Below are 22,310 nucleotides of genomic sequence, written 5' to 3' on the forward strand. Positions count from 1 at the left end.
ACTCATATGTCTTGCCCATGTAAAAAAGAAATGTGGCTGGGACTGGGAAGGTGGCTCAGTGGTAGAATATTTGCCTTGCATGCATGAGGCCCTGGGCTCTAGTCCTCAGCGCCACATAAGCAGAAAAGCCATAAGTGGGTGCTGTGGCTCAAGTGGTAGAACGCTAGCCTTGAGCTGAAAAGCTGAGGGACATCACCCAGGCCCAGAGTTCAGGCCCCACAACCGACCAAAAAAAAAAAAAAGTGGCAAGATAAAAGGACTCTAGGAACACAAAGCATAGCCAAAGTTCATATATACATATAAACCAGTTGTTAAAAACAGCATCTTTTTAACTAGAATTTTCTTTTAACTAGCAACTAAATCTTGAGTTTGAACAGTTTGCTTTGTGGATTCACCATCAATAACAAGTTCTAAAATGATATCATCTACTTACTGACTCTAGTACGGTCTTCTCAAACACATCTAGTCTTCGTGTCTCCAGAGCAATGCCAATAGCCTGCTTGTACTTGTGATCATCTAGACATCGCTGGAACATTTTATTTACAATGCCTTCCAGTCTCTGGTCAATTGGCTTTTTCTCTCCCTCAGGCAAATCTGCATTTTCCACACACTGTTTGGTATAGTGATCAATGCATTTTGCTATAGAGAAAAAAAATAACACATTACTTTATACTTATAAGGTAACTATAAATTTGCACATTTCAAAATGTTACTTGATTTATATTTTCAATTAAAATTTCTATGTGGGATACTGGTGGCTCATGCCTGTAATCCTAGTTATTCAGAAGGCTGAGATCTGAGGATCGCAGTTCAAAGTGAGCCCCAGCAGGAAAGTCCATGAAACTCTTACTTCCAATAAACTCAGAAAAAGCCAGAAGTGGCACTGTGACTCAAGTAGTAGAGCACTAGCCTTGGGCACAAAGAGGTTCCAGGATAGTGCCCAGGCACTGAGTTCAAGTTCCAGTACCGGTTAAAAAAAAAAAAAAAATCAACAAACCAACAAAAAAAAAAACCCACCTGCAATAAAACTTGTAAGTTAGTTTTATTTCTTTGAAATAACATAGAAACTTTCTAGGTACAAACAGAAAAGCTTCCTTTTACATTCATACAGAACATAAACAGCCACTAGAGAGAAGAGATGTACACTCTAATTATCCTTTCTAAAACTCACTGGTTGGTCTCCCCTTTCAAAGAAAAAAAGGAACTATGACAAGATTAAGTAGTTCTAAATTGTAACCCTAAGCACAAGTAATTTGAACTAGCATAAGGGACTGTTAGTCACTCCGAAGGCCCATGTTAAATGAGTCTGTATTTCTAGAAGAGATGCAGGCTTAATAAAATGGGAGCATGCCACATTCAGGGTTCATCCAGACGGAACTGGGATGGTTCAAGTCCAAGAAGTAAGAACAAAAGAGTAGTCACAAAACAGACACAAAACAATTCTGACTGTAGAAAATTTTCTTCAGGTCCCAACAAGAGCTTTTCAATCAACTGCAGGTAAGTGTAGAAACATCATCCTTATTCCATCATAACAAAAGTTAAAAATAAGGACATGTGAAAAAATTTCCTTAGATCATATAACTGAAGGGGAAACTGAGTCTCCCAAGTTTCAAGTTAGGGTCCTTCTTCCACATTAAATTTATGTTTATCTCATAACTCTATTCCAACTTCATATGGTAACTAATGCCCAAAATCAAGCCTCATTTCCAGCTTACCAAAACCAGGAGAAAATTTCCTGTCTTCTATTTTCTGTATGTACTGTTTATGCAATTCATTAAGACTGTAGGAAACCTTTTCAAAATTCTACTTTATACACCCCCTTAAATTTCACTGATTTATACAAAATTATGACAATACAAAACCAGATGGGCAATTCATACTTCCATCCAAACAAGCAAATAAAACTGGTCTCTGGGTCCTCAATTACCTTTAGTAAGCTAAGACAAAACATATAGTTTAGAGATAGGGAAGGCTTCTACTACCATACTGTACTTTATAATTAGTGTCCTATCTACAAGGGATATTTGTACATGGTTAGCAATGCACGCACTTGCAGATCATTGCTGGAAAAATGATCACGCGAAAATTCCTCATCAGAAAATTCCTTAGACTATGTATGTAACTGTAACCCTTCTGTATATCACCTTGACAATAAAATTAAATTTAAAAAGAAAAAGAAACAAACCCCAATGATACCAAATTACAAAACTTTTTTTTTTTTTTTTTTGGGTCCGGTCATGGGGCCTGAACTCTGGGCCTGGGCGCTGTCTCTCAGCTCTTCAGCTCAAGGCTAGCGCTTTACCACTTGAGCCACAGCGCCACTTCCGGCTTTTTTCTTTTTGCTTATGTGGTGCTGAGGAATCGAACCCAGGGCCTCAGGCATGCAAGGCATGCGCTCTACCACTAAGCCACCTTCCCAGCCCCCCCCAAATTACAGAACTTTTTAAAAAATTTAAAAAAAATTCCTAAGAACAATATAAAAGGTAACAAGTGTGTTTTACCCCTGAATTCTTTTGTTTCATAATTTCTATTTTGGTTGTGTCAAGGATTAACATGTAGACATTTTAGTTGAACACAAATCTTAGCATACATATCAAATGCCTAAAGCCATATATATGTTTTTAAATTTTCCTTAACAGGATGCCACTTAGCAATATTTTTAAATACTGGATTATAAATACAAATTACTTAATTTCCACCAATTCACAATTCTATATAATATACACTACATATTTAAGTTTTCTATTTTTCACAGCACAATGACAAATTAGGAAAACTGGACTACCCTGACCAAAGGTATTACCAAATAAAACACAATTCTGACAGAAGAGATTACTTCTAACAATGTGAGGAAAGTGCTCTGGTTTCAAACAATATGGTCTATCCTGTAAAACCATTTTTCTTCCTGTAAGATTCACAGACCAGCTAGACAGCAGTGGTTCATGCCTAATCCTAGCTACTCTCAAGACAGAGCTCTGAGGATCATGGTTCAAAGCCAGGACAGGCAGGAAAGTCCATGAGACTCTATCTCCAATTAAGCAACAAAAAAGCAGGAAGTAGAGCAGTGGCTCAATTGGTAGAGCACTATCCTTGTGCAGAAAAATGCTCAGAGACAGTGCCCAGGTCCTGAGTTCAAGCCTCAGGACTAGTACAAAAACAAACAAAAATATCACAGATGAAAAAATGTGAAAAATGTGAACAAAGAATCCTAGTTAAAAACTGGACACAATGGTATGCTGTAATCCCTGCTACCTGGAAGACAGAGGCAGGAGGGTTATGAGTTCATAGTCAGCCTGATCAAAATAGCAAGACAATGTCCAAATAAAAGAAGAACTGGGCTGGAGGTGTTTTTTTTTGGGGGGGGTGGGGGGGCTGGGGGAGACGTCAGTCATGGGGCTTGAACACAGGGCCTCAGAGCTGTCTGTGAGCTCTTTTGCTCAAGGCTAGCACTCTTATCACTTTGAGCCACAGTGCTACTTCCAGTTTTCTGGTGGTTAGATGGAAGTAAGAGTTTCACAGGGACTTTTCTACCTGGGCTGGCTTCCAAACATGATCTTCAGAGAACAGCCTCCTGAGTAGCTAGGATTACAGGTGCTACCAACACCCAGCTGAAGGTGGCTTAGCTGACGGTGGCTTAGTGGTAGCGTCGATTTAGCAAGCATGAGGCTTTGGGTTCAAATCCCAATACTATCTTAGTTAGAACTTCAAGGATATTTTAAGGTACAGTGTACCTTTTAATGCCAGTACCTTCCCAATTTAATTTCTGAAAGAGAATCCAATTCTCTGCCTTTAAGATTTCAGGTGAGGGCTGGGAAGGTAGCTCAGCGGTAGAATGCATGCCTTCCAAGCATGAGGCCCTGGGTTCGATTCCTCAGAGCACCACATAAACAGAAAAAGCCGGAAGTGGTGCTGTGGTTCCAGTGGTAGAGTGCTAGCCTTGAGCTGAAGAGCTGAGGGACAGCACCCAGACCCAGAGTTCAGGCCCCCCCCCCAAAAAAAAAGACTTCAGGTGAATAATGCAGATTTCCTTAGTCAACAATACAAAGTACCTATAATGTACATTCTTGGCATAGTACCTACTCAGGAGCTCTCTGAAACTATGATTCCAAGCTTCATAGCTGCAAGACATGTCTGAGGGCATGCTCTCTTCCTTCAACTACTAGATATATGCTTTCAGACTTTTTTTTTTTTTTTTGGTTCCGGTCATGGGGCCTGAACTCTGGGCCTGGGCGCTGTCCCTCAGCTCTTCAGCTCAAGGCTAGCGCTCTACCACTTGAGCCACAGCGCCACTTCTGGCTTTTTTCTTTTTGCTTATGTGGTGCTGAGGAATTGAGCCCAGGGCCTCTGGCATGCAAGGCAAGCGCTCTACCACTGAGCCACCTTCCCAGCCCCAGACTTTTTTTTTAAGCTACAAAGTCTTTAAACAAAGAAAGTCTTTTATAATTTTGAGAGGTTTTAGCTTGTGCTGGAGATTTAACCCAAGGTCTCAGATGTACTTGGCCAGCACTTTACCATTGCACTATACCAGAAGCCCAGGCCTTACATAGTTATTGAACTTGTAACTCTGGTTGAAATAAAAGATAAGAGATGCAAAAGCCTCATCTATAAGGTTACCCACTGCTATAGCTGAATGTTCTCCAGCAGCCCATTTGTTGGTCTGTCTCCAGTTTGGCACTGTTGGTTGTATGAAGGAATCTTTAGGAGGCAAAGCCTGGGAAGATTAAGGTATTTGGGGCATGCCCTTGAACAGAATCCCAGGGCCTATCTACCAACTCTTCTGCTTCCCAAACATGAAACAAGCAGCCCTCCTCTACTATGTATTTTCCACCATGATGTGGCCCCTTGCCATAGGCCCAAACCATCATGGACCTTGAAAAAACTGTGAGCCAAAACAAGCCCTTCCCCTTTACAGGTTGATAGTCTCAGATGCATGTTATAATGATAGAAAACTAACACATCCTTTCTACTCACTTCAAAAATACACAAATAGGGCTGGAAAGGTGGGCTCAGTGGTAGAGTGCTTGTCTTGCATGCATGAGGCCCTGGGTTCGATTCCTCAGCACCACATAAACAGAAAAAGCCAGAAGTGGCACTGTGACTCAAGCGGTAGAACTCTTGCCTTGAGCTGAAGAGCTGAGGGACAGCATCCAGGCCCAGAGTTCAGGTCCATGACCGGCACAAAAACAAAACAACAACAACAACAAAAAACACAAATAAATTAAGCCTGGTTCATCCACCTGTAATTCCAAGGTAGGAAGCTGAGGCAGAAGGATCACAAGTTCAGGGCCAGCCTGAAGTCATGATACCTGCCTTAAAAAGCAAAACAAAACAAGTAAGAAGGAGGAGTGCTATATAAATCAATATCATTTAATTTGTCATTCATAATAATCTTAGTTAAGCATTAGATAAAACTACTCACTGGCTTAGTGACACAACAGCTAACTAGCATTCAGAGACAGATCTGAAAACCCAGCCTACATAAAGTTATTACAGAAAGAATATGTACTTCCAATTAAAATAATTTGGTCGTGAGAGACTGGGTAACATTGTTCAAAAAGAAATGTACTCAATGCCTGACTTACATAACTGTAAGCCCTCTGTATGTCATCTGTATAACAATAAAAAATAAAAAAAATAATAATTTGCAAACCTCATATTCAGAAAAAAAAGAAAAATGCTGTATATACCAGGGCACAAAGGAAGTGGCCAAGACAGCAGGTAATTACCTATAATAGTTTCCACATATTCGGAGTTATCATTGACATTGAAGAGGTCACCTGCTCCAAGAGCATAATTCAGAGATTCCTCAAAAGCCCCCAGGTGATAAAATACTTTAGATGCCACCAAGGCTGCAAACTGCCGACTCCGGAAACCTTCATCTTCATATAAAACTTCTCTGGAAGAAATTAGGAAAAGACAGATCTCATTTAAGTTGTGGTTTTCCTTAAAAAATATCAAATCTAGGATCATATGGATCAAGATATATTGTACTTATAAACTGATTTGCTGAAAGGAAGCTTCTTCGTACGACTACTTAAACAACAAAATAACATAAATCCCAAATCTAGCTGCTTGCAGGTAGCTCAAATTCTAGCTACTTTAGAGATGAGATCAGAACAAAAGAGTTCAAGTTCACCCAGTTCATTTTCAAGACGCCCTCAACTCATAGCTGAGTGCAGTGGCTCACACCAGTTATCCCAAACTACATGAGAGGTTGAGATTGGGAGGACGAGGCTCCACACCAGAGGGGACAGTAAAGTCAGAGATTCCAACTCACTGTTATCCAAGGAAGCCTGAAATAGGTGGATGGAGGTTTAGTGGTGAATGTGGGAAGGAAGCAAGATCGTATCTCAAAAAATAACCAGTGAAAAACAGGTCTGAGGATGTGGCTCAGATGGTAGAGCACCTACTTAGCAAGAATGAGGCTGAGTTCAAACCCCAATACTGCCCCCGACCAAAAAGCCCAAATCTAAACACTCAAGCCACAATTTAGAAGTAAATTCCTAAATGAAGTAATAAAACGAAAGACTCACATCCACAGAAAATGATCTACCTTACTTAAAATTATAGAAATTGCTTACATTTTGTCTACAGACTCCGAGATTTCTGCCCAGAAGTCATTGACAACTGCATTCAATTTGTGTAGTGCAAATTCCTGTAAAAGACAAAATCAAAATTCTATTTTGAGACAGACTTAGAAATACACATCCTTTAAAACTGCCCAACAAATCAATGGCCAAATACTTAGCAATATTTTCTAAGGTCTTTAATTTATGACAAACACAGAAATTCATAAACTAACATGCTTTTTCTTGGGTTTAGACATTTCCTTTCTGCAATTACAAAACATCAGACTGATCATACACTGCTATTCCTTATTAGAATGAACCTTTTCTTTTTCTTTTTTGTCAATTGTGGAGCTTGAACTCTGGGCCTGGGCTCTGTCCCTCAGCTCTTCAGTGCAAGGCTAGTGTTCTACCACTTGAGCCACAGCACCTCTTCTGGTTTTCTGGTGGTTTACTGGAGATCAGAGTCTCATGGACCTTCCTGCCCAGGCTGGCTTTAAACCTCGATCCTCATATCTAAGCCCCTGAGTAGCTAGGATTACAGGTGTGAGCCACCAGTGCCCAGCTTAAACCTTTTCCTTCTTTAAATATAGAAGACTGACATCAGGTTCTTAGTTTAGATAGAAATGAATAGAGCCACATGAAGTAACATTCCAAATTTTTGGCAAATGAAAATAATTTTAAATATATAATACAGAAGAAACAACATAATTTGTTATTGATTAAAAACAAAACCTGGAGGGAGCCAGTGTGGTAGCAAATACCTCCCTGCTACTGGGGAGTGGAGATAGGAGGGCCAGAAGCAGAGGTGTGGGTCAAGTGGTAGAATGCCAGCCTTGAGCAAAACTGAGTGTGGGTGGCATATGCTGGTGATCACGGCTATACAGAGGCTTAGGCAGAGGACGATCTCTGGCCTGAGGCCATAATGTGAAACCATATTTGAAAAATCAAAGCAAAAAGGGTTTGGGTTTTTTTGCTCCAGCAGCAGAATGCCTGGTAACAAGCACAAGGCTCTAAGTTCTAACCCCAGTAAGGCCAAAAACCCCAGACCATTAAGAGAGGCTATCTGAGTAGCTCTGGTGGCGAAACACTTGCGTAGAATGTGTGAAGTTCTGGGTTTAATTCCCAGTACTGAAAAAAAACAAACAAACAAATAAAAAAAAACAAAACTGGAGAGTTAGTCCCAAGCCATCTTAAGGTTTGTCTGCATCAATAAAGCTAAATTCAAGGAAAACCAACTGTTATCACTAAAAATACTACCTTCTCTAGCTAACTGTCTCCAGATGTAGGATGGCTACTTTAAATGACAGAAATGTAGATTTTACCATTTTAAAGCTTCACAGATTCACAGAATTCCTAAGTCTAGTGACTTTGTCTTCAACACATACCTTAAGCTGTGGTTCTTCTTCATCCAGAAGAGAAATGATTCCAGCTATAAGACAAAAGATATATCATGATTGTAAGACATGTGCCCACAGGCAGAAATGAACATTTGGGGGCCTTTATTCTCATACAAGTGCAGCACTTTTGTAGACACTGGAAACACTGGAGGTAGAGGGACCTTACAGACTTAAGGGTCCATAAATATCTGCCAAGCAACAAGCATTTAATCTACCAATCAAGACAAAATACAGCTTAGGAAAAAAGAAAAATGTCCTATACATTTCAATCAATGGAGTGTGCCCCCAAAACCATGGGTGTGGATATGCATGTGAGTGTTCAGAGCTCTGGCTGCACATACACTACTTTATGGGCGCTGTCACAGATTAGTAAGCCTAACAACTTTGCCAGAGGGACACGATACTCAGGTGAAGAATGCTGCTTAAAGTCTTACAACCAACTAGAATCAGAAACTTGGAGAGTCTATCAAAAGCACTGATAGATGGGCTGGGAAGGTGGCTTAGTGGTAGAGCAGTTGGCTGGCATGCACGGAGCTCGCTGGGTTTGATTCCTCAGTACCACTTCCTCAGCATCAGAAATGGCGCTGTGGCTCAAGTGGTAGAGCACCAGCCTTGAGCAAAAGAAGCTCAGGGACAGTGCACTCAGGCCAAGTTGAAGCCCCAGGACTGGGGGGGGGGGGGGGGGGAGGAGAAGCATTGATAGAGGCAGGGATGGTGACAGCCACAGAATGACAGAAGACTGATTACTTTATGAAAAAAACATAGCATTTTACAGGAACAACTGCTCTCCCTTTCTGTCCCTAGTTGTATATTTCTGAATTTTATGTATGGCATCATACAGGACTCTACAAGGAAGGAAAAGAGAGGAACAGAATCTTCATGGACTGAATCGCAATGTAGACAAATACTGAATGGGAGACTTGTGAGGAAGAAATGGATGATAGCAAACTGTACTCAACTAGCCACTAGGAAGATGGAAGGAGATGGAAGATTGTCCATACTCTTCAGCTGGGAACCTTTACATGTGCAATATTTATATTTATTATACTTATTATACAGTTACCTACGAGGCGAGAAAACCAACCAAAACAAGAAGTAGTGTGTTGTGACTGTACTGACATAAGAAGTTCAATTCACACCAAACACTTGTTTGTCCCACTTAGAAACATCCTAGCATTTAGGGTCTTTCAAGATGAGCCCAGTACCAGCTCTTCCCTTCCTATTTCATCTCCCCATTCTCCCATTTCTTATAAAGTATTATGTGTAGGAGATGAATTGCTTGTTCTTGTTGTAGAGTAGCTTTGTTCCTAATTGTCTCTCATGTGAAAACACTCAATAAGTCTTTTGAGAAAATAAATTAAAATTGGTCAAAACATGCCATTCTTATATGTAATCTTAGCTACTCAAGAGGATGAAGTCTTAAGGAATTCAGCTGGTAGAAAAGTCTGAGACTCCATCTCCAAAATAACCAGCAAAAAGCTATGCTGGAAATATGGCTCAAGTGATGAGTACCAAACAAGCAAGCAAGCAAGCCAAGCAAGCAAGCATGAGGCCTTGAATTCAAACACTGGTAAAGGCAAAAAAAAAAAAAAATACTAATAGATAGATAGGCAGACAGACAGACAGACAGATAGATATAACAGTTAAATGCTGGGCATTCCCAGCATTTGGGAAGCTAAGATAGGAAGATTCTAAATTTGAGGTCAGTCCAGGTTATAAAACCTTGTCTTAGAGAAAGAGAAAAAAATATAGCTTAGGGGTGACTTCACTAGGGGAACTATAATTTCATTTTTCTTTTATTTTTATTGCTATTATAAAGGTGATGTACAGAGAATTTCACTTCTTTTAAAACTATTTTGAAGCTGAAAATTAACTGTTGCCAACCTCTCATGAAATATTGTGTATGTGCTCATACATCTACACACACACACACACACACACACACACACACACACACACACACACACACACACACACACACACACACACACACACACACACACTGTCAACAACCTCATTTATATCACACCATTTGCCTTACAGAAGTTACATTATCTGGAAAACTATTAGAAATACAAATTCAGTGAGGGTACTCAGCTTTTTCCTCTCATGGCTGGTACTCTACCACTTGCTGGTCAACTGGAGATAGTCCTATGGACTTTTCTGCCCATGTTGACTTCAAATTGTGAATACTCAGATCCCAACCTCCTGAGTAGCTAGGATTACAAGCATGAGCCACTGGTGCCCAGAGAAATACAAATTCTTAACCTCACTCCATAACTTGAGAATTGGAAACAGGGGACTGGGTCTCAGAAGTCAAGCTTCCCTGTGATTCTTGTGCTTACTACAGATAAGAACCACCAGCCTACTTTACTGACCAAATTGGGAAACTTTCACATACAATTTTAGAATAAAATTTTTTCACACAAAATAAACAATTATAAAATTGCTTAGGAAAAAAAGTTATATTTAACCATTAACCCAACAGAGTAAACTATCTCAATTATTTCAAGGTGCTCATATTAAGGCACCTCCTGCCTATCACAGCAACAGGGAAGAGTTTACTAAATGAGGAGCAAGTCTGCTCATTCTGAATTCTGTTACCTAAGCAATGTTTCCCATATGCCTTATCTTAAACGCTTCAGTAACAGGAGAATAAAAGAAATAACTGGCCTCTTTGAAAGAATGCTCTTTAAAAACAGTCGTGCCAAAAATTTTATAAGAAAAAGAATGGGAAATTTTGTTGCACTATAAAGGAAACTAAATTCTTCCAAATATTTCCCATATGTCTTTGTTTTTTGGGGTTTTTTTTGTCAGTCATGGGGCCTGAACTCTGGACCTGGACTGTCCCTCAGCTCTTTAGCTCAAGGCTAGCACTCTACCACTTGAGCCATAACACCACTTCCAGCATTTTTCTGCTTATGTGATGCTGAGGAATCAAACCCAGGGCCTCATGCATGCAAGGCAAGCACTCTATCACTGAGCCACCTTCCCAGCCTCCCCCCCTCCATATAGTTTTCAAAATAGCCCTGGAACAATTAGTTGAAACTGTGATTTGATTGATGAGGCAATTTGATTAGGAGATGTAGCCATTTCTATGTAAAGGTTTGTCAAATAAATAGCTTAGCAATCTTTAGGGAACCATAAGAAAATGGAAAAAGCACAAATTTAAGCAAGCAAAACTAGGGCACATTACTAGTCTGAAAACATAAAATAAAAATGTTTTTAAAATAAAGGACCTAAAGCCGGAAGTGGCGCTGTGGCTCAAGTGGTAGAATGCTAGCCTTGAGCTGAAGAGCTGAGGGACAGTGCCCAGGCCCAGAGTTCAGGCCCCATGACCAGATCAAAAAATAAAATAAAATAAAATAAAAAAATAAAATAAAATAAAGGACCTAGTACTCTAGGTTTGTAGGACAAATCTAGGTTTATAGTGTTAAACAGATAGCATAGAGAAGAGATAAATTAGAAATGCATCATTGTAGTAGCCATTAGATGTTCCAATTAACTATTAAAATTATTTCCATTGGAAATAGAGTTGTGGCTCAAGAGCTAGCCTTGAGAACAAAAGCTCAGGACAGTGCCCAGGCCCTGAGTTCAAACCCCATGACCAACACAAAAATGAAAAACATTTCCGTTATCATTTATAGATAGATAGATATCTATATACACATTTTTCCGTCAAAAGAAAGGGGCAAATTAGTAATATGGAATAGATGATGGGCCAGAATCTATATACACCATAGACCAGAATGCTGTATTTGAACAGCTTTTTCCAAGAGAAGCTGGACTTTTATTTATTTTCACTTGGGACTAATTTGTTACACAGTTGTTTTGGCTAGAAGGTCAGCTTGTTCCAGTGGAACACAACTACATCAAATATTGCACACTCCATACATTAATATTTCCTTCTTCAAAGACAAAATAGAACTCTCCTTTGAATGGGTAGAATAGGAAAGGCCTAAGGATATGGAAAACTAGATCATAATAGGTAATCTATAGATACTGTCTAATTGCTGAGTTAACTTACAGCAATATCTGGATATTATTAGTACAGAGGTATGTTCCAGAAGATCCTGCTCCTGTTCAAAAGTTTAAGACAGGCACTGGTGGAATACACATACAATTCTAGCTACTTAAATGGAGATGTGAGGACAGTGATGCAAAGCCAGCCAGGGTAGCAAAGTCCATGAGACTCTGATCTCCTATTAACCATGAAAAAGGAAGTGTGAGCTGTGGCTCCAGTGGTAGTAGAGTGCCTGAGCATAAAGCTCAGGAACAGCTCCTAAGTCCTGAGTTCAAGCCCTTGGACCAGGCACAGATGCACACATGTATGCATGCATGTGTGTGCGTGCACACACATAGTTTAATGAAAGAATTGCCTCTGAAGATCAGGAAGGCAAAAGTGTAGGAGACTACTGTTTTAATTAGCTTTAGCTTTCCTCTATGTCCTGTGCTATTTAAGTTAAATCAAATCCTTGCAATTTTACATCTCTCCAGTAAGAAAGCACCCATCTCTTCACTCCCTCCCTTCATCCTCAAATCTAGCTACTCAGGAGGCTGAAATCTGGGGATCATAGTTCAAAGCTAACCCAGGCAGGCAAGTCCAAGATACTCTTATCTCCAATTAACTATTTTAAAAAACAAAAAACTAAAGTGGAGGTGTGGTTCAGCTGACAGAGCACTAACTACTCTTGAGTGAAAAAGCTCAGGGACAGCAACCAGGCCCTGAGTTCAAGCTCTAGGACTGGCACCAAAAACAAAACAAAAAACCAACAATCCCTTACTTCTTACCACTGGCTTTAGTGAGTATCAGTGCCTAGTGAATACAGGCACACCAGCACCACACTGGACTGCTTAGCACCTGGGACAGATCCTAAGCTATAGGACAAGAAACTAACAAAAGGTGTGGAGAAGCTAACATGTAGTCTAACAAACTTAACAAATGATAGTTAACAATATGATATCAGAATAAGGTCAAACAATCTTTTGGCCTCTACTTCAAAAACTGTAGGGTCTTATTGATCGATTTGCTTGGTTGGCTGATTTCTTCATTTAACATATATTTCTGAACTGCTGCCATATTCTCAGCAGTTTTCTAAGAGCAGAGAAAACCATTGTGCCCAAAGTTGAACTACAGAGAGATAGGCAGTGATCAGGGAAGTAGACAAACAATGTAACTAGAGAATTGTGATGGAGAGGTGCAGCAAGGGAGAAGTGAGCATTTAAAAAGAAGTTAGATAAGGCTAACACTTCAGCTAAGACTAAAGATTGGGAAGCTGAGACAACTTGAGAAAAGTTGAGAAATGGAATTAAATGGGCAAGGACTTTAAAAAAGAAACAAATTTTTTTAAAAAAGGTCAGTGTGCTTGGGATATAGTGTGGATGAGAGGCAGCACTGGAGAATTTTAGGCAAAGATCACAATGGCTCAATACCTTTGTGCATATGACCATATAAAATGATGCTTATTGCCGGGTGCCAGTGGCTCACACCTGTAATCCTAGCTACTCAGGAGGCTGAGATCTGAGGATCACGGTTCAAAGCCAGCCTGGGCAGGAAAGTCTGTGAGACTCTTATCTCCAATAAACCACTAGAAAACCGGAAATGGCGCTGTGGCTTAATAGGTAGAGCGCTTGCCTTGAGCTGAAGAGATGTGGGACAGCACCCAAGATGACTTCAAGCCCCATGAACAAAAAAAAGAAAAAAAAAAGAAAAAATATGATGCTTATTGAAATGAACTCCAAGAAATGGAAACAAGAGGGATTTTAGTGTACTGCTTTCAGTTATTTCTCCCCCCTCCCCACTTTTGGTTTATTCTCTGTTGACACCACTTTTTATTTCTGTACCCACTGTCTTGCATATAAGTTTATCTGATTTGGGAAAGAAAGGGAAAGAGAATCAAAGAAATGGGTGGACAGAGAGTGAACCAATGCAACAGTGATACTCACTAGACACTATGCTGGAAATGAACTTTACAACTTTGTGGGGGAGGTGAGTGTGGGGGAAAACAGGAGAAAATGAGGAAGGGGGTAACACTGTTCAAAAAGAAATGCATTCATTACCTTACTTATGTAACTAAACACTCTGTACATCACCTTTACAATAAAATTTTTCAAAAAATAAATAAAAGCTGCTATGATCTTCAAAAAAAGGGGCCTTAAAATAAAAACTCTGAAAACATGAACAAGGTCAACAGAGGTACTGCAGAAGATCAAAGTCTTACGGCTATTATCACAACTCTGGGAAGAGATGAAGGTGGTTCGGGCCAAGACAGAAATGAGTAAGTTATTTCTGGGTCCATTCTAAGGGTATTCAGTTAGGCATCCAGAGAACGTTTGTGTTCAGTGAAAGCTACACCCAGAAGACAGCGTTAATATATACTGAGAGCCAGTGGCAATGGAGGATCTGAAATGGAATGAGGCCTATATTTACAGGTGGCAAGAAATTTAATGTTTATATTAAGAATTTGTCCACTGGAAAAGTTCTTCCTCTTACTAAACTAACATTCTCAATCATTTGTATCCTATGGAGACAAAAGATTAATTCCAGGAAGAGTTAGCAGCTACTAAAGTGTTTGAAAATACCGTAAACTCGGGCTGGGAAGGTGGCTCAGTGGTAGAGCGCTTGCCTTGCATGCTCAAGGCCCTGGGTTCGATTCCTCAGCACCACATAAGCAAAAAGAAAAAAGCCGGAAGTGGCGCTGTGGCTCAAGTGGTAGAGCACTAGCCTTGAGCTGAAGAGCTGAGGGACAGTGCCCAGGCCCAGAGTTCAGGCCCCACGACCGGACCCAAAAAAAAAAAAAAACCACCGTAAACTCACCTGTAATCCTAGCTATTCATGTGGCTGAGAACTGAGGATCTTTATGTAAAGACAGCCAGGGCAGGAAATTCTATGAGGCTCCAATTAACCAGCAAAAAGCTTGCAGTGGAGCTGTGGTTCAAATGGCAGAATGCCAGTGCATTGAGTGCAACAGCTAAGGGACAGCGCCCAGGCCCTGAGTTCAAGCCCCAGTACCAGCACTAAACAAAGAAACAAAACACTACCATATCATCTAGTATCTCCCAGCTTCCTTGATTAATCCTCAAAAAACGTTGAGCTCCTTACCACCCAGCTTACTGTCTTCTGATCACGTTTGTTTGCAAGATAGCTATGGACAAGTACACAGTAAAGAGACAAGAAAGGAAACAGAAGAAGCAGCCAAGAAGAAAACAAAACAAAACAAAAACAACAACGACAACAAAAAACCACTAAGTCTGTGGACAGCTATTAGAAAAATCAGTCTGTAGTTAGGAGTTTAAAAAGAATCTCCATAAGCTGATCCCTATAGCTATTCTATTTCAATTGCCACCACCTTAACTAAAACTACTGTAAGTGTTCGAAACTTACTCCGCAGACCTATTGAGTTCTTTCTTGGATGTAGAATACGGACTGAGCACCAGCCTGAAGAAAAGTTGTTAAGCTGGCTCGCTCAGCTGTAATGCTGTCTTCAGGGTGCTGTCTACTGCGAACTAAGTTCTCGGGGGTGCTTCACTGAATACCATGGCACTGGCCGATCTCAAACCTCATTTCGGATCTCACTCTAAGGAGAACCAATGCATGATGGCTAGATCCAGAAGCATCTATGCAGCAGCCTCGCCAGACAACCACCCCAGACGCCCGTGGGGAGGGACTGGAGTGAAATAGCCCTACGACGACCAAGGCCAGAAGGTCAGGAGGAAGGAAAACTCCTCCTGGGGTGTCCAGGACTGGCCCCAGGCAGCCCCGGTGGTCCCCGCCCGGGGGTGTGGCAAGAGAGACCGCCGAGGTGGTGGACCCCGGTGGGTCCGGCCGAAGGAGCCCGATCGGCCTCCCAGCCCCCGAGCCCGGGTGGGCCTGGGCGGCGAGGGGCCGCGCGGCCGGCGCTCCGCCCGGAGGTGCCCAGTCACCGGCCCTGACTCAGCTAAAAGCCGGCTCGGGCGCGGCTCCTCCCTCTGGACGCCGACTCCCAGACCCACTCACCGGCTGAGGTGATCATGGCTGCGTCCTGCACTCGCCCGTCCGCTCGCTCGCTGTCCTGGCCGCGCCGGTATCTGTCAGCTCGGGCCCGCTCGCCGCCCCGCGCCTCCCGACTCTCCCGGTGCGCGGCTCAGTCAGCCGCCCGCTCAGGCCGCCGGCTCGCTTCTTGTCTAGGACCCCGCCCGCCCAGGGGCTGCCCGCCGCACTGCCTGCCGCCGCGCGCGAATTCTTGCCACCTTAGATGTTTTTTGCACCTCTGCCTCCTGCACAAAGGATACATAAATGATGCCTTTGTTCCCATAACATTCCTCGAGGTCAGGGTTTCTGAGGAGTGGGAATATTATCCTGCACCTGCATCAGGCTTTGCAATGGTAACCCCTGCAAAGAAAGGACCCGCACATTCACCCGCCATTGCGAAGAGAAAGGGTGGAAGGGAAGGTGCGAGCATCTTCCGCAGTGCCACCTGCTGTCTAGGCTGTCTCACTGCAGCAGCATCCCCCCCCCCCCCCCCCCCCCCCCCCAGGCAAGACTGGGAATTTGAAGTTGTGACCTGGTTTCTTAAAAAAAAAAAAAGTGACTTTCTGCCATTGGTCTCAACGTTAACGGTTGTAATGGGAACCTATGGTGATGGTTGGAGTCAGTGAGTGACTGTTAGAGACCAGGAGGCTCGGTTCTTCTAAGCTAGAAGGAAAGGATGGTAAGCGACTCAGACTATTTTGGATTTATAGTGGTAACTAAATGTCATGTAAGCTAATTTGTAAGCTTAAAATTTCTTTTTACAATTATCTTTAATTAGTTGTACAAAGGGATTTCAATTCAGTTTGTTCATGAGTACATTTTTTTTATTGTGAAAATGCCATACAGAGAGAGGGGTTACAATTACATGGGCAAGGTAATGAGTGTCTTTCTTTCTTTCTTTCTTTCTTTCTTTCTTTCTTTCTTTCTTTCTTTCTTTCTTTCTTTCTTTCTTTCTTTCTTTCTTTCTTTCTTTCTTTCTTTCTTTCTTTCGTCAGTCATGTGGCTTGAACTCTGGGCTTGGGCGCTGTCCCACAGCTCTTCAGCTCAAGGCTAGCTCTCTACCACTACAGCGCCACTTCCCGTTTTCTGGTGGTTTATTGGAGTCAAGAGTCTCACGGTCTTTCTTGCACAGGCTGGTTTTGAACCGTGATCCTCAGATCTCAGCCTCCTGAGTAGCTAGGATTATAGGCGTGAGCCACCAGTGCCCTGCTGAGTACATTTCTTATCAAGCATTGTTGCCTCCTCCTTTGTTTCCCCTTTCCATCCCTTCCCATCTTCACCACCCCCCAATACATCTTGATCAAGGCTACCCTTTTATCATTCTCCCCCTTCTTTCCAGACCCCACCCATCTTCTCAATTTCCTAGTTCCATTTTCCCTTAGGTACATTGAACAGCATGATTACATTCTCCCACCCTTCCTCCATTGATCTATCCCCCTTCCCTTGATCATGCCAGCCTCCCACACTTACCTGAAGTTCCAACTTCCTGTATGCATTTAAATAAGTAAAAAAAACAAAAACAAAAACGTGATTTTAGTGCTGTATTTTAAGTCATTATTCCTAACGTGTTATTTCGATGTGCAATCAGGATGAAATATTGATATATTTTATAGTTTAAAAAAATGAAAGAGAGAGGCTGGGAAGTTGGCTCAGTGGTAGAGCGCTTGCCTTGCATGCATGAGGCCCTGGGTTTGATTTCTCAGCACCACATAAGCAAAAAGAAAAAAGCCGGAAATGGCACTGTGGCTCAAGTGGTAGAGCGCTAGCCTTGAGCTGAAGAGCTGAGGGACAGCGCCCAGGCCCAGAGTTCAGGCCCCACGACCGGACCCAAAAAAAAAAAAAAAAAGAAAGAGAAAGAAAGGTGACTTTCTAGGCTGAGGCAGAAGGATCATGAACTTAAGGTCAGTGTGAGTTACATAGTAAGACAGTCTCAAAAAAAAGTGATTTTCTAATTTATTAATAGCAAACTCTGCCTTCAAAATAAACCTCAGAGAAGCATTGTTTTTATAACAAATCTATCACTAGTCATTCTGTTGTAAAGTTAAACAATGAAGATTGTTTATTTACTTTTAGAGTAACTCATACTGGACATTAACGTGTCAAAAATTAGGAGCAAGTCTGAAGTCAATAACTTACCCCTATAATCCTAGCTACTCTGGAGGCTGAGATCTGAGGATCAAGGTTTGAAACTAATTTAGGCAGAGATGCAGAAAAGTCCATAAAACTCCATCTCCGCCAGACGCTAGTGGCTCACGCCTGTAATCCTAGCTACTCTGGAGGCTGAGATCTGAGGATCACGGTTCAAAGCCAGCCTGGGCAAGAAAGTATGTGAGACTCCTATCTCCAATAAACCACTCAGAAAACAGGAGGTGGCGCTGTGGCTCAAGTGGTAGAGTGCTTACCTTGAGCTGAAGAGCTGAGGGACAGCGCCCAGGCCCAGAATTCAAGCCCCACAACCGACAAAATAAAAATAAAAAAATAAAATTCCATCTCAAAGGAAGAAACTGGGTGTGGCAGTGTATACCTGTCATCCAGTGACAGGTAATAGGAAGATCACTATCCCGGTGTAGACCCAGGCAAGAAGTAAAACCCTATCTCAAAAATACCCAGTGGAAGCTGGGCACCGGTGGCTCACGCTTGTAATTGTAACTATTCAGGAGGCTGAGATCTGAGGATTGCAATTTGAAGCTGCCCAGGCAGAAAAGTCCTATCTCCAATTAACCACCCAAAAAAACAGAAGTGGAGCTATGGCTCATAGTAGAGCACTAACCTTGAGCAAAAGAGCTCAGAGGCAGGCTCAGGCCCTGAGTTCAAGCCCCACAACCAACCAAAATAAAGACAAAACAGTAAAAAAGAAAAAGGAGGATACTCTTAGGAGAGGGACACAAAGGCACAAGGCCTCTCTGCCTCTGATGATATAAAATAGTATATACCAAAATGAACTCCAGGAAAGGGAAACAAGAGTGTTTTTTTTCTTTTTACAACAACAAAATTAGTATAACATCTGTTATACTGTATAACATCTCATGACCCTGAGTTCAAACCCCAGTATTGAAACAAGGCAGGGAGAGGGAAGAAAGAGAAGTGAAATAGTAGTTCACAGCAAAGCAGTTGCCAATCATGCATGAGGTCCTAAGTTTGTTTCCCAGTACCAAGAGTGAGATGGGAGTGGAAGGGAAGCAGGGAAGAAGAGAAGGAAGGAAAGAAGGGAGGGAAAGAGAGAGGGATCGCAGCGCCCCCCCCACACCCGCCTTGTGAAGCAGCTGCTATTCAGCTCCTACAGTGTTATCTTGCATGACTGTGAGTTAACTCAGAGTTTTTCCAAGAAAAGCCAGAAATGATCATCCCATGGGACATTTTGGGAGTATCATTCATTCATTCATTTTTGCAGGTTAGAGATGGAATCCAGAGTGTGTACTCTACCACTCAGCTATAGCCCCAGTCCTAGGATTTTAAATGTTGCCAACTAATCCAAAATGCTAGCATGTATAAATGCTTCTGCTCCTTAAAACCCTCTGTCCACCTGGGGCCCATTTCTCTCATCTCTGCCTTCTGTGTTTCTCAGCTACTGATGGAGGAACTTGGGAGCACCCCAACTGTTTAATTTCCTCTCAGCCACCAGATCTTGTCCCCTTAACATCTGTCCTGCCAGCTGTCTCCATCCTCACCCCATTACCTATCGTCCATCATTCTCTTTTCTTTTCTGGAAGCAACAGATTCCAATAGCCATGACTTCCTGCTTGCCGTCTCCCAACTTTCCTGACCATTCCTCACAGCCAACCAGATGCACTATCCAAACCAAATAAAGGGGTCTTTACCTCCCATTTCCTACATGGAGAGCCATAAACGGTTCTCTTTTACTGTGACTCTTAAACCATCCAGCTGGAGCCCGCCATTCCCCTCAACGGTGCACCGTTCTCTCTATTAAACTCCTTGCTTTGTCTTTCCCAGTCTTGAGGTGTGATCTCGAGGTCTGGGTGCTGTCCCTTAGCTTTTTTGCTCAATGCTAATGGCTCTACCACTTGAGTCACAGCTCCACTTCCAGCTTTGGGTGGTTAACTGGAGGTTAGGGTCTCATTGACTTTCCTGTCCAGCAGGCTGGCTTTGAATTTCAGTCCTCAGATCTCAGCCTCCTGAGTAGCGAGGATGACAGGCGCGAGCCACGGCCCGCCCGGAGCTCTATTTTTGAGCTAAGGCTGAGATCGCGGGAGGAATTCTGACAGCTTGGGCTCTGCTGGTAAGAAATGATCCCCATCCAAGTTCAGAAGGGCCCCCCCGCGGTGGACAGGGCTGCAGGCCTGAAAGCGGGGAGCAGCCGGCCACCCCCGGCGGCCCCCTCACCCCCAGGCCGGGGGCATCACCGCCCGGCCCAGCCCGCACTGTGCCCGCCCGGGGCCTCGGACGGGCTCCGTGGTGACAGCCCGCGGACCCGCGTGGTAGTGGGCGGAGGCGGACCGTGGAGCTCCGCGCGCGGTGACCCTGGGGTCAGCCGAGCCCCACCGGCGCGGCCCCGCCCCGCGTTGCCTAGGAAACGGCGTCGTTAGAGCCACCGCGTGTGTGCCAGCGAGCAGAAATGTGATTGGCAGCCGGTCACGTGATCCGCTCACGGTGGGGTGGGAGATGGGGGGGGGGTGCCTCTTGGCCTGAAACTGATCTGCGTAAACAGAGGCAGGAGGGGGTCCGCGAAGCCGGGGCTTCCCTCCCGGGAGGGAAGTCAGTGCCCTGGGCACCCGATGGGCCGCAGCGGCCCAGCTCCCAGAAAGGGAACCAGCGAACCCCGAGTCGCGTCTCTACCCCCGCCCCCAAATGTGCTCCTGCCAGCGAGGACCTGAACTGCGATGCTATGTCACTGAAATTAATTCCAAGTTAAAGCCGGTGCCAGTGGCTCACATCTGCAATCCTAGCTATCCAGGAGAATCTGGTTCAAAGCCAGCCTGGGCAGGAAAAGCCCTTGAGACTTTTACCTCCAACTAATGTACAAATAAGTCGGAAGTGGAGCTTCGGACCTACCGAGTCAAGTGGTAGAGCACCAGCCTTAAATTTGCATTAGGTAAAGTTGAACGGAGAAATAATTCAGTTACTGAGCAAATCTGGGACAGTTTGAGAATGTGGTTTTGTTTTTTTACAATTATAAATGTAATGACATCTAAATACAGATGGAGTATTTTTGGTAGAAATCAAATATATCCTGTGCTCTAAAAGTCTCACTGAATTCAAAGACTTGGCACACAGAAAAGAATGTGAAATCCTTTATTAATAAGGTGCAATTGAAATGGCATGTTGAGTCTGGTATGGTGGCAAATTGCCTGTAATTCCAGCTACCTGAGAGGGAGAGGTAAGATCACCAGAAACCATGTAGGCAAAAGTGAGAAATCCTATCTGAAAAGCAAACTAAAAAGCAAGAGGGCTGGGAAGGCAGCTTAGCAGTAGAGCGCTCGCCTAGCATGCATGAAGCCCTAGGTTCAATTCCTCAGTACCACATTAAGCAGAAAAGCCAGAAGTGCTGATGTGGCTCAAGTGGTAGAGTGCTAGCCTTGAACAAAAAAGCTCATGACAGTGCCCTGAACTCAAGCCCAAAGACTGGCAAAAAAAAAAAAAAAAAGCAAGAGGGCTGGGGTTATGGCTCAAGTGGTAAAACTCTTGCAAGCACAGGACTCTGAGTTTAATCCCCCAAAACATAAAATATTTTGAGCTAAATAAAAAATGTAATTAAGCTAAATAAAAAAATTAAAATTAATCTTAACTTTTTCTGATAAGGCTACTAGAAAAATGGAAAGCCACATAAATGCCTTGCCTTAAATTTCCTCTTTTTCCCTCTTTCCTTTTTCTTCCTTTCTCTTCTTTCCTTTCCTTTCCCTCCCTCCCACCTTCCTTCCTTTTTGGTGCCACTACTGGAGCTTGAACTCAAGGCATTGTCCCTGAGCTTTTGTGCTCAAGGCTGGTGCTCTATCACTTCAGCCACACCCCCACTTCTGGCTTTTTTTATTAGCCAATTGAAGGGTCTCATGGACTTTCCTGCCCAGCTCTTAGCCTCTTGCGTTGCTGGAATTACAGGTGTAAACCACACCGCATCTGGCTCTTAGGTTTCTCTTGAACCCGCTCCTTTCACCTCCCATTCAGGCCTGGCCCTTGGCCTCCTTTACAGTCTTGCCTGTTGTTGGGAGTTGTTGGTGTGGACCAGACCAGAGCAGAAAGGAGGGGGTAGACTGTAGAGAGACCCCCACTCCTGGCAGGGAGGAAGGGGTCAGGAGTGGCTCCCTGACAGCCAGAAGTGTGGAGTGAGCAGTCCACGGGGAGGTGGGTGGGTGGGGAGAGCTTCGTTTGTGATGAGGG

General features: G+C 43.1%; 1 protein-coding gene across 1 annotated transcript in view; it reads right to left on the reverse strand.

The window, feature by feature from the left end:
* The window catches only part of Psmd1 (proteasome 26S subunit, non-ATPase 1), a 105,251-nt gene extending 89,134 nt beyond the window's left edge, over positions 1–16,117 (reverse strand). Inside the window, exons 1-5 of the mRNA XM_070015070.1 lie at positions 15,963–16,117; positions 7,955–7,998; positions 6,582–6,655; positions 5,727–5,896; positions 434–639 (exon numbers count right to left, since the gene is read on the reverse strand). Of these exons, the coding sequence (XP_069871171.1) occupies positions 434–639; positions 5,727–5,896; positions 6,582–6,655; positions 7,955–7,998; positions 15,963–15,978 (510 nt within the window). The 5' untranslated portion in view covers positions 15,979–16,117. The remainder of the gene's footprint in view (positions 1–433; positions 640–5,726; positions 5,897–6,581; positions 6,656–7,954; positions 7,999–15,962) is intronic.
* Between the last annotated feature and the right edge of the window lie 6,193 nt (positions 16,118–22,310).

This window comes from Dipodomys merriami, unplaced genomic scaffold (assembly GCF_024711535.1).
Source record: "Dipodomys merriami isolate MVZ:Mamm:240054 unplaced genomic scaffold, mDipMer1.0.p SCAF_1, whole genome shotgun sequence".
In the NCBI taxonomy this organism is placed as follows: domain Eukaryota; kingdom Metazoa; phylum Chordata; class Mammalia; order Rodentia; family Heteromyidae; genus Dipodomys; species Dipodomys merriami.